General features: G+C 58.9%; 1 protein-coding gene across 2 annotated transcripts; it reads left to right on the forward strand.

Annotated features, from left to right (window-relative positions):
• Positions 1 to 1,308: 1,308 nt before the first annotated feature.
• Positions 1,309 to 11,750, forward strand: ARFGAP1 (ARF GTPase activating protein 1). 2 transcript variants are annotated; one of them, XM_055433507.2, is made up of 13 exons: positions 1,309 to 1,456; positions 4,317 to 4,380; positions 4,564 to 4,673; positions 4,787 to 4,958; positions 5,423 to 5,523; positions 5,914 to 6,000; positions 6,305 to 6,401; positions 7,108 to 7,164; positions 7,645 to 7,677; positions 9,000 to 9,056; positions 9,541 to 9,600; positions 10,130 to 10,206; positions 11,104 to 11,750. In XM_055433507.2, exons 2-13 carry the CDS (start codon positions 4,321 to 4,323, stop codon positions 11,444 to 11,446), a joined length of 1,254 nt encoding a protein of 417 aa, XP_055289482.1. In that variant the 5' UTR covers positions 1,309 to 1,456; positions 4,317 to 4,320; the 3' UTR covers positions 11,447 to 11,750. The 2 variants fall into 2 exon arrangements, with proteins under 2 accessions (XP_055289482.1, XP_088700048.1); XM_088843922.1 differs by lacking the exon at positions 1,309 to 1,456 and adding an exon at positions 1,820 to 2,014.
• The last annotated feature ends 209 nt before the right edge of the window (positions 11,751 to 11,959 follow it).

The following is an 11,959-nucleotide window of genomic DNA, read 5'->3' on the forward strand; positions in this document are numbered from 1 at the left end:
TTCTGTTTATGTAAAGTTCTAGGACAGGCAAACTAAGAAATGGAGATAAAAATAAGAACAGTAGTCACCTGTAATGAAAATATTCTATGGTGGAGGTTACACTGGGGTATGCATTTCTCAAAACCTATTGAGTATAAATCGCTGAATGTAAATTATACCTCAGTAAAAATGTTCATATTGTGGTTAGTCACTCAGTCTTATCAGACTCTGCAAGTCTGTAGCCTGGCAGGCTCCTCTGTCTATGGGGATTCTCCAGGCAAGAATACTGGAGTGGGTTGCCATGCCCTATTCCAGGAGATCTTCCCAACCCAGGGATGGAACCCAGGTCTCTTGCATTGCAGGCAGATTCTTTACCACTTGAGCCACCAGGGAAGCTGAAGAATACTGGAGTGGGTAGCCTGTCCCTTCTCCAGGGGATCTTCCTGACCCAGGAATCGAAACGGGGTCTCCTGCATTGCAGGCGGATTCTTTACCAGCTGAGCTACCAGGCAACTGGATCGCTCCAAAAGTTACACAGATCAATGCAGAGTGTGTGGATATACAGAAAAGCACAAAGTAAAAACAAAACCAAACATCACTTGCAGTTACACTCCCCAGAGAGAGATCACCAGTCTGGACAGTTACTCTTCCTACAGTCGTAGTTCCCATACTTGGGACCCTACTATTCACACTGCTTTGCAGCCTGCTTGCAACATCTCCAGCTGCTCTCCACGTCCACCCTCATCCTTCTCTACCTCAGATTACACCTGTGGGCTTGGCCAGTGGGAGGCAGAATCGGGAGATCAGAGGGCAAGAGACCAGAGAAGCCGGTATTCACTCCTGTATCTTTTCCTACTGGATCACCTTGGGCTGGCCATCCATACCCACAACCAGAGATGACAGCGCCTCTGGGGCCGCGGCCCCGAGGACACTGTCCTTCCAGAGTCGGAACCTCTCCCATCCCCTTGGAGCCTGTTGACGTCACAGCTCTGCTGTTCCAGCACTGGGTTCCCGCAGAATTCCTGCGGTGCCCTAAACCTGCTCACACCCTCCTAATCAGCCCCCTTGTAAGTAAACGCCCATGAGTCATCCTAATTTGAGCAGGCCATCTTTATCCCGTCCGAATCCTGACGGGGCAGCGCCGGTAAGCGTGACTGTCGGTCCCCAGGACACCGCGGTCCCCGCTAGACTAACATCTCTGGCACAGCCGCCCGGAGGAGAACGCGTCCCTATAGCGACGGAGGAGGGTCGCGCTTCCGGCCCAGCTGGCAGGGCGGAAGTCCCGCCCCCACCGGCCCGCCCCCGGCTTCCCGTGAGACCCTGCGAAGCGCGACGTAGCCGGAAGCGGGTGGCGACCGGGTGGGCGGCCGGCGCGCGTCCTCTGTGCAGTTCGCGGCGCTGCAGACCCTGGCCCGACCACCCCCGAGAGCCCCCGCCCCGACCCCAGCCCGGCGCCAAGGATCTAGCGCCCTGCCCGGTAAGCGCGCGACCGAGACCTGGAGGTCCTGGTTCCCCCTGGGGCTGGTCCACGGCCCCTCTCGGCGGCCGCCCCCGCCAGACCCCCACCCACCTCGAGACAGCCATCCACAGGATTTGGAAGCGCCCACCTCGCCCTCCCCCAGTCCTTCCGGGGCTGGTCCACGCCCCCCCTTCACGCCCCCCCCCCCCAACGCAGCACCCTTCCTCCGGCCGTCCCCGCCCAGACCCCCACCCACCCTGCAAGGCGCCCCAGATCCCCAGCCTTCTTTCCTCTGAGACTGTCACGGACCCTTGTTCACCTGCACCCCTTCTGTAGGGCGAGCCGGTCCTGCTCTGTCCCATCCTTCGGAGCCAAGACGTGGTCCGGACACAGGGTCCCGTCAGGCCTCTTTCTGATTTCTGAAGGGTCTTCCACTCCTCAGAGGGAAGAAGCCTCCTCTCAGTGTTGAAGAGGCCGGTCTCATCGGGAGCGGCAGCCACTCCTTAGCCGTGGGTGACCGTGTTGCCGGAGGAAGAGGAAACCGAGGGAGGGCTTTGGAATCCTCCTTCAGTTTATGTACGGAAGGGGGAGCCTGGTGGGCTGCCGTCTATGGGGTCGCACAGAGTCGGACACGACTGAAGCGACTGAGCAGCAGCAACAGCAATAGAAGGACTGTGTTTCTCATCTGCCCTGTTAAACAGCTTCTCGCCTACCACAGATGTGAGAGTTAACTGTGCTCATTTGGCGCAGGCTTAAGGGTCCAGCCACCATGGATTTCTGTGCCAAACGGAGCTGTCATAATGGTCCAGGGGATAATTAGTGTTGAAGTTGGCCTTGGCATCCCTTCCCCACCCTGCAGAAGTGCACAAGTAACAGTGCTTTAAGATGAGAAACAGTTGTCCTTCCATGTAGGTGCTTTGAGTGCTCAGGTGGTTTCAGAGAAATATCAGCATGATTTGTCCGTGTCGCTGGTGACAGCCCCAACGGTGTGCTTAGGTCATCCCTTTTAATCTCAGGTGTTGAAGAAGTTCCCACTTAGGGAACAGTGTTCTAGGGTCTGACAAGTGGCTTCTCTCATGAGCTGAGAAAAAGTCTTGGTTCACTGTTTACTGAAGCCACATCCTCTTGCAGAGAGCTCTGTGTTACATCTTGATTTCAAGTATTAAAGCAGGAGTTCTTGGATACTTTTTCAAGATAAACTATGGTTTTGAAAGAAGGTATTTGTTTCTCATGTATTAAAGTTAGTATTTCGCAGAATTAAAGGGTCTTCTTATGCAAAAAAAAAGTTGCTCTTAAATCCAGCCCACATCATTCACTTTCATGTGAGTTCACTTTTACGTGTTTCCCCCCGCTGTCATTCTGCCAGTCCTCGCTCTTCCTTCTTTTATACAATTACAAATTCAGGGCAGGCTCACCCTAGTTAGCAGGAGCCCTGGGCAGGCACAGTTCTGTAGGAAAAGCTCCCAGGGGCCACCCATTTCTGCCTTCCTGCTGTGGTTACAGCATGAGGACAGGGTCCTCCCTCGATGGGTCGGGCCAGGGGCCAGGGAGGTTTGTGGGTTCGGGTGTCTGCCTTCGATACCTTCAGGAGCAGGACAGAGACATACAGAGCAGAAAGGTCTCTCAGGCAAACCCTTGGTTTGTTTCCCTGGATTGCAGAAATCTGCTATTTATTTCCTAACTTTACCTAGCTTAAAAGTGGGCCTGTGAGTGTTTGGCATTCTAGATTCAGGAAGCGTGGTTGGGGGGACAAGCTGGGTCCCCTTGAGGAGTAGCTGAAGGTAACAGGCAGATGTGGACCAAGATGCTCCTGGGTTTTCATGCTGTTGCATTGGCAGGGAAGCTGGCGGGAACAGGCCCCTCTCAGACAGTGGGAACAGGGTTGGAGGTTGCAAACACTACTAGCAACCCAGGCATGTGGCTCTGTCTCTGACAGTGGCCTATGTAACCTCGACGGGACACGTCCTGCTAGGGAAGCTAGAGGGACAGTGTGCACACTCTGGTCCCAGGATCCCGGCCAGATTAGGGTTAGTTTACATCCAGCACCGTGCTGGGCACCCTTTCCCTCCCTGGCTTGATTCTGACTGTATCAACTTTCCTGGTCATGAATTAAACAGGCCACCGTTGAACTTGAAGGCAATGGCAAGCCACTCCAGTACTCTTGCCTAGAAAATCCCATGGATGGAGGAGCCTGGTAGGCTGCAGTCCGTGGGGTCACTAAGGGTCGGACATGACTGAGCGACTTCACTTTCACTTTTCACTTTCACACATTGGAGAAGGAAATGGCAACCCACTCCAGTGTTCTTGCCTGGAGAATCCCAGGGACGGGGGACCCTGGTGGGCTTCTGTCTATGGGGTCACACAGAGTCGGACACGAAGTGACGCAGCAGCAGGAGATATAGCAGCCCTGGTTGTGTGGCTGCTATTTCCCACAGCGTCCCCATGAGGCATTGTGGCAGATCTGCAGTCCATAGGCCCCTGCCCATGCCCTGCTGTGGCCATGCTGTCTGTCACCTCCATCCTTCAGATGGCCCCTGGGAGGCCAGCCTCATATAAAGCTCAGCCCTTTGCTAGGAGCTTCACCAGAAACCGACATTCCATAAATTACACAGTCTTGATGCAACGTGGTAAGCGGCCTCTAGTAACTGCACATTGCTCCTCATGATCACTTTATTGGCCTCACAGCATCTACAATGCTTTTGGCTTTCCTTGCACTTGGAGAGTGGGTTCCCGCAGTGAGGGGCCCCCGTGCTGCCTGCAGTGAGTTGTCTTGTTCCCTAACAACTTCCGAGCAGCTTCTTGGGGTTCCTTGAGGTTATATCTTGTAGTGTGTTTGCACTGGCGGTTGATTTTCCTGTGAAAATCTTATTTTTCTCAGCACCATGGCCAGCCCAAGAACCAGGAAAGTTCTTAAGGAAGTTCGGGCGCAAGATGAAAACAATGTAAGCATCTGCTTTTCCTCAACGCCCAGCTCAGGTTTCAGGAACCTCTCGGGGTCCTCACTCCCTGTCACCATTGGCCTCATAACCAGCCTCCCTGTTCTTGCTCTTAGGGCCACCATTGGGTCTTAGGGGTCCCTGGGTCCTGCCTCAGCCCCTGGACAAGCCCCTGGATACCCTTTGCAGGTGTGTTTCGAGTGCGGCGCCTTCAACCCACAGTGGGTGAGCGTGACCTATGGCATCTGGATCTGCCTGGAGTGCTCGGGGAAGCACCGTGGGCTTGGGGTTCACCTCAGGTCAGTGCGCGGGGGTGGGGAGGAGCGGGCCCCCATGTAGGTCGGCCCCTTTCACCCCCGGGCTCTGAATCAGCGGGCGGTATCGGTGACGAGGCCAGCCCTCTGCTGTGCAGCTTTGTCCGCTCCGTCACGATGGACAAGTGGAAGGACGTGGAGCTGGAGAAGATGAAGGCGGGTGGGAACGCTCGGTTCCGGGAGTTCCTGGAGTCTCAGGAGGACTACGACCCCTGCTGGTCGCTGCAGGAGAAGTACAACAGCAGGGCTGCTGCCCTCTTCAGGGACCGGGTGAGGCAGGCCACCCGCCACGTGGAGGCTGCTCCGGCCGTGGGCACTGAGATGCCCTGTGGTTCTGACCACAGCATGGAAGCCGCGTGCTGTCTACATGGAGACGGCATGCATGGCCTTGGCTCTTCCCACGTGGGGGACTTGGGGGGCCTGTGGTTTACTGGGCTGAGGATGGGCTTTCCTCCCAGCCTCTGGGAAGCACTGTGTCCAGACACCTCTGTGCATGCAGCTAAAACTCCCCTGAGAACTGCAGTGCCTGCTGGGGGAGACCCATCATTTGGGGTGTAGAAAGGGGACCTCAGAGACCAAGACCGCTTGCCCGTTTGGTGTCCACACCCGGCAGAGCCCCCAGCCTGTGGCATTAAGGTGGAGGGGCTGTGTGGGGGACAGGGAGTGCGCTGCGGTCAGGGGCATTTAGGCCGCTTTGATGGGCCCCTGCTCTCTGACCCAGGTTCCCTTGGCAGGTGGCTGCTCTGGCCGAAGGCAAAGAATGGTCTTTGGAGTCATCGCCCGCCCAGAGCTGGACTCCGCCTCAGCCCAGGACGCTGCTATCCTCTGCCCACCGGTAGCTACTCATCCAATCTTCTGGCCAGCTCTCTGCTGGGTTCAGCCCAGCCCCTTCCTCTTCCCTCTTCAGTAGTGAGATTCTAGTCAAAAGGGCTCCAGACCGTGGCCCAGTGTTTGCTGTGGCCTTGATCCCCCTGGTTTCCCTGCGGCTCCCCCTGGAGGCTCAGGCCGGCATGGAGCCACTGTGGCCCCCGTCCCCCCAGAGCAGTGCCTCCCCTGCTTCTCACCAGTTTCAGCCGCTGAACCTAAGCTTGAGCTGCCTTCTGCTCAGAGCTTAGTTTTCAGAGGAGCCAAGCGTGAGCATATGGGCGTGACTGCACTTACCATAGACCCCTGCGGGCGTGTACCCACCCTCTGTTGGTCTCTTACTTTTGACCCACCATTGCAGAGCCTCTGGCCAGCTGCAGAACTCCACTGCCTCTGGGGACAAGGCTTTCGAAGACTGGCTGAATGATGACCTTGGCTCCTGTCAAGGGTAGGGTTTCAGGCGGGCTCAGGGGAGGCTGGGGGCCGGTGGCACTGTGAAAGTGGCTGGGGCTGCTGCCCATGTGTGCGATGGGTGCAAGATTGGCAGGCCCTGTGGAGTCCTGAGTGGCAGCTTCAGGAGGGTGCTTGAGTGAGAGAAAACCACTGAGAGAGAGGACGTGATTCCTTCCTGGAACCTGCCTGACCTGTGGACGAGCGTGTCCCACTTCCGGCAGTGACCCGGTATCTGGGTCTGGGTGACCCTGCACCCTGCGGCTGTCAGGAGCAGCAGGCCTGTTGTCTGTGTCCCCCAGGGCCCAGGAGAACCGTTACGTGGGGTTTGGGAACACGGTGCCGCCTCCAAAGAGGGAAGACGACTTCCTCAACAGCGCCATGTCGTCCCTCTACTCGGTGAGGATGCCGTCCCAGCACCCCCCGCCCCGATGCCCCAGGGCCTCCTGGAGACCAGCCATCCTAGGATTGCCCTGGCCCATTTCCCTTTCCTTCACTGACTTCACCCCTTAAAACTGGGCCTACAGGGTGTAATCCCACTTGTGTTTTGTCTTTCATTTACTTTGGTTACAACATATAATACACGTGCCCCAGGTTTAACAAGGCACGTTTTCCCCAGAGACCTCGGGCTCTGAGTGGAGCCTGCCTGGCTGCCCCTCCTGGCAGGGCTGTCCTAATGCACGGGTTCTGGGCTGAGTCTGCTCCAGGGGAGAAGGGGCCGTCAGCCTGGCCTGTTTCTCAGAAGCACCTCCCGGGGTGTGCAGTCTGTGTGCCTGTGTCCCTTCCATCCACCGCCAGAAGCTGAGCGTCTGTCAGCTCCTCGTGAGGTCCCTCCACATCTTCCCAGGAGGCACAGGCCCAGTGGGGATTTAATCCAAATGACTGGCTTCTGTTGCGGAGGCTTAGGGGAAATGACCTTGGACTCAGAAAGGAGAACAGGTTTCATGACTCCGTGGCCTGGTGGGAAGGCCTGTCTCCAGGGAGTGGACCTGAGCTGCTTCTGGGGCCCCTGGCTGTGTCTTTCCCACGGAGCATGGGTGCGAAGGACGCCCTCCTGTGTCTGCGCATGGAGCTGCCACATGGCTTGTGTGTGGCTTCCTTGCAGGGCTGGAGCAGCTTTGCTACTGGAGCCAGCAGGTTCGCCTCAGCGGCCAAGGAGGGCGTAAGTACCAGGCCGTCCTGCGACACCCCAGGCCAGGCAGCCAGGGGTCCTGCCGGGGCTCCAGCCACAAGTTCATCTGCCCCACGGGGGTTTCTGTGAGCGGCCCCTCTGCCAGGGACCTTGAGAGCACCCAGGGTGCTGGGGAGAGGTGAGAAGTATGACCAACTGTGCTCAGCAGCAAACAGCAGAGCCCGCTGGACAAGGCCCCACCCTGCCTGGGGGCCCCGTGTCCAGAGCGCAAAGGTAGGCGTCAGGCCTGCTTCCTTGCCCTGGGCGCCCCTACCCTACCCTGATGGTCTAGCTCTTGGGGGAGCAGATGTGGAGGGCAGCTTTGCGAGTCCTGAGAGCCACTGTCGGGTGCGTGCCAGTCCTTATGGCCATCAGGAAACAGGCCTGGGCACCCAGGCCCTGCAGATGCTCAGCTTCAGCAGCCAGTGTCGGGCGGCTGACCAGAAGACCCTCTTTGTGCTTTCCTTTCAGGCGACAAAGTTCGGGTCCCAAGCAAGTCAGAAGGTACTGGAGGAAGCCTTTGCGTTGGCGCTGTGCGGGCTTCTAGGCTGGGGGGCCTCTGTGTGCCCTGTGTCAGGGGAGGAGTGTTTTACGCCAGTAGGCAGGCGTCCACATCTCCATGTCACTTCAGGCGCCTGTGGGTTTGGGAGGTGGAGGCCACTGTGCCTTTGGCCTTGTTGGGGAGGAGGCCCCGCGCCGGGTCGGAACAGCCGCGGGCGGGAGACCCAGCACCCCCTGGGGATGGGGGTTTTGTCCCAAGGATTCAGCATCCCTTGTCTCTGTTAGTGCCCTCCCTTTCTGTGGTTGCAGCGGGGCCCAGTGTTTGGCTTGTTTTCAAACCCTGACTCGCAGTCCCGGCGGTCTCCCACGTGGTGTCTGGCCCTGGGCTGGGTTCAGGACTCGGGGTGATGGCTTTGGGGGCAGGCAGAGGAGCCTCTGAGCCATGCGGGCCCCTCCCACCCTGAGGGCTGAGCTCCCCCAGCCCCACTCAGGGACGTCTCTAAGCCCCCGTTTCACTTGACTTCCACCCCGCCTGCTCTCGTCATCCTGGGGGACCCTGTCCTGGTTGTCGCGACCGTGGCGCCTACCGCCTTGCTCTCTCTCTTCCCCCACCCCTGTCTCCCCACGCTGTCTGGGTAAAGTTCTGGGGTTCCAAGCAGCAGCCAGAGCTGGTAAGGCCCCGTCTGTGCTTGTGCATGCCCCCCAAACCCCGCCCCCCAAGTATCCGGCACGCGCCTGCACTACAGCCTGCATGTTGGTGCTTCCATGTGCTCACACTCAGAGCTGCTCCCCAGCTCGATGGGCTCCCATTTGAGCATCCGTTTCACAGGCAGGAGGCATGGGATCCAGAGCTCAGGGCTGCCATAGGGGCACCAATGGGCCGGGGTACCCTGAGGTCTAAGGGGAAATTTTCACAGTGTGGTTTCATTATCTTCAGCTGAATAATCTGAAAGAGTCCGGTCCTAGTGGTGAGGGCCCGCACTGTCGTCTCCCCATTGTCCTGCCTGCCCCCGACCTGAGCCTCTGGCCTGGCCTGGCCTTCCCCCACCCCCAGCTCCATCCCTTCTGTCTGAGCTCCCTTGGGGGCCCCTGGAGGGCAGATGGGACTGGCGGTACACCTGTCTGTATGAGGGACGACAGGGGCTCTTCAGGAGCCCATAGGTCAGGGATGGCAGTGCCCAGCCTCCACAACAGCCAGAAGCATCGTGTGTTAGTGGCTAGGCATTGTCAGCCACCTTCCCTCCATGGGCAGAGTTCATCATCCTGAAGTGAACCTGCCACAGTGTGCACACGACTTTTCTTCATCGTGTCTTTCCTTCTAACAGGCGTCGGAGTTGGGCCATAGTCTGAATGAGAGCGTCCTCAAACCCGCCCAGGAGAAGGTAACATGGGGAGAACTCCCGGTGCTCAGCTGCGTTCAGTTCCAGGGCCCTCGTTCGAGGGGCAGTTGCTCCTGGGGGCTCTGTTTGGGTCCTCAGACTCCCTGGTGTCCTTGGGTGCCTGGTGCCTGTGGGCCCTCGTCCTGGGCTCAGCGAGGCCTGGCCTTGTACCCTGCTCCTGCGTGGCTGGGTGTGCGTCCTGCCACTTGCCCTGGAGGCCCAGACAGGCAAGAGGAACATGGGGTGGGCAGGGCAGGGCAGTGCCAGCCTGTGTGGGAGGTAGGGGGTGACACAGAGAATACCAGGGGTGGGGGTCCCGTGAGACCGGCCTGGGCCGCAGGGTGGTCGGCCAGCCCTCCCTTTTGCTTCTGGGGAGGGGACAGCACAGAGACAGAGCCTCTGGAGCCAGTGCAGGTGGGTGGCGGCCTTCATCAGTGCAGGCAGCGGGCGTCTGCTGGGCTGTGACGACGCTGTTCCCATCCACCAGGTGAAGGAGGGGAAGATTTTTGATGATGTGTCCAGTGGGTTCTCTGAGTTGGCGTCCAAGGTAGGGCAGCCCCGCCTGACATGCGGGCTCGGCTGGAAGCGTCTCCATGTTCCAAGGCACCCGGAACCACGAGTGGGGAGGGCCAGCGCTTCATGCGCATCTCTTCTTGGCCCAAAGGGCTTGTAGGACCAAGGAGGGTCAGCAGACGCTCCGGTGCCGACAGCCTGAGGAACATGGAAACCCCTGGACGAGCACCGGTCCCAGCCACTAACCTGTTGCTATTTTCTTTCATTCTTTGCTTGCTGCGGCCAACCTTCCTGGTGAGTGTGCTGTGGGTGGCCTGCCTCTCCACCTCGCGCTATGGGTGGGGCGCATTCGTCCCTCTTCCCGGCCCAGAGCCTTTCCACAGCCTCTCCTGGCCATATGTTCTTGTGCCCACACGGCAGGCATCCCGCTGTCCCCGTCCGATCCTGTCCAGTAAACTGGCCTGAGTTTGGCAGTGTAACTGCGTTTCTAATCTTTACCCTGGTCTCTGGACACCGCGTGCTCCCAGCAGAGCCCAGCTGAGCTGCCTTCCGTTCTCTTCCAGGTCCAGGGAGTTGGTAGCCGGGGCTGGCGGGACGTCACTACGTTTTTTTCTGGGAGAGCAGAGGACTCATCAGACAGGTATGCTGTGTCCATTCCTGAAGTGGGCTTCCTTCCGAGATCTCCCCCAGATCTCAGAAGCAGGACGTCTCCCCCAGGGCCTTGGGTGATAATCAGAAGCCCCTGGAGCCCTGGGGGTGCAGAGAGGCATGTCATTCTCTCAGCCTCTTGCTCTGAATCCCTGCCTTCTACCTCTTGAGCTACTGCTGCCCAGGTGGTGAGGGTGGTCTCAGCCTTGCTCTTGTAGGACAGACTGAGGGAGAGGAAGGGCCGCTGGGCTTTGACCCAACTCCTTGGGGTCTCCAGCACTCAGGGCGCTGCCCAGCCTTCCTGCTGGGAGCCAGGTGGGCCAGCTTTCTCCTCTGACTCGGATGGGACCCTGGGGCTCTGATGGACGAGCTTATGCCCGGCCCAGAGCGGCAACCACTCTGCCAAGCTGGGTGCTGTCGGTCTGCCCGCTTGTGGACCAGCTGCTTCCTCCTGGCACTGTTGGACGTGTTCAGTGGTGAGGTTGCGGTTGGGCGAGGATTTCTTGTCCTGAGCTGGTTCCATGGTGTAGAGAAGGGTCAAGTCTCTGGGTTTTCTTACCCTTATTTGTTGCAGGAAGGTAGTATTTTACATTTTTCTATGAAACATCCTCCACGTGGGTGGGACTGATGGAGGGTGGGCTCTGGTGGCAAGCTGCCTGAGTCCTTCCAGCAGGTTCCACGGCCTCAACTCCATGGTGGAGCCACCCTGAGGCTGGGCGTCCTTTACCCTCGAGGAAAACACCGGCTCCAGGACCCTGAGGGGCGTGGACTGGGACTCTGGGTTGGAGCTCGAACTTAGCTAGGGAGAGGCTGAGGGGAGGCCAGGTGGCTTGGGGCCCCCATGGTGACCTTCTGGTTCTGGGAGCTCAGAGAGCCCTGTCTGTCCCAGACCCCCGGAGGGCCCAAGCTACCAGAACAGTGGTGGGGACAACTCCCAGAACACCCTCGATCAGAGCTTCTGGGAGTCCTTCGGGAGCGCCGACCCTGCCAGGGCCCACCGGTCCCCAAGCAGCGACAGCTGGACATGCGCGGACGCCTCAGCTGACAAGAGGAGCTCGGACAGCTGGGATGTGTGGGGCTCGGGCTCTGCATCTGCATCCAACAATAGGATCAGTGACAACAGCGACGGCGGGGAGGCCTGGGGGGGTGGTGGGGAGGGCCGGGCCAAGGTCACCAAGAAGGCCATGCTGCCACCCACGGTGGACGATGGCTGGGACAACCAGGACTGGTAGGGCCCCAAGGCCAGGTGCAGCGGCCTCTCTGCCGCCTCCCTCTTTGCATTCCACCCAAAAAACGCTGGACATGCGAGAAGACAGCCTCAGCCGAGACCCAAGAGCCACGTGCCTGTGGGAGTGGGGGCACTTCTGCGTCCCTGTGCTCGCTTTCCGGGGGACCCAAGCTGGGTGCTGTCACAGGCAGGGCTCCCTGCAGCTGCAGGGCCAGCACACCCAGCCCCTCCCCAGTGAGCTCGGTAATAAACGCTCTCCCGGTGTTGCACGCGGCCACGTGCTAGAGGCCTGATTCTCCTTGAAGCGACTTTAACTTTCTGTTTGCTCTCTTTTCTTTGCAAGAAATTGCCTGAATTTTGAGTGCTGCTTCCACCTCCCCTTCCCTATCCTGTCTGCACTAATGCTGATCTGCGGCACCCCTGCCTGAGGGGCAGCTCGCCTGGCCTCAATCCAAACCACTGGGCTCCCATGGGAGTGCTGGGCCCAGGTGGTTGCCAGCCTTGTCCTCCTGGCTGA

This window comes from Moschus berezovskii, chromosome 15 (genome assembly GCF_049115385.1).
Source record: "Moschus berezovskii isolate FMDL1 chromosome 15, NW_MosBer_1.0, whole genome shotgun sequence".
Classification (NCBI taxonomy): domain Eukaryota; kingdom Metazoa; phylum Chordata; class Mammalia; order Artiodactyla; family Moschidae; genus Moschus; species Moschus berezovskii.

Coding starts and splice junctions, on each gene's coding strand:
- ARFGAP1 (XM_055433507.2), top strand. CDS start 4,321: ATGGCCAGCCCAAGAACCAGGAAAGTTCTTAAGGAAGTTCGGGCGCAA. Junction 4,959..5,422: donor CTGCCCTCTTCAGGGACCGG/GTGAGGCAGGCC, acceptor TTCCCTTGGCAG/GTGGCTGCTCTGGCCGAAGG. Junction 9,057..9,540: donor TCAAACCCGCCCAGGAGAAG/GTAACATGGGGA, acceptor CCCATCCACCAG/GTGAAGGAGGGGAAGATTTT.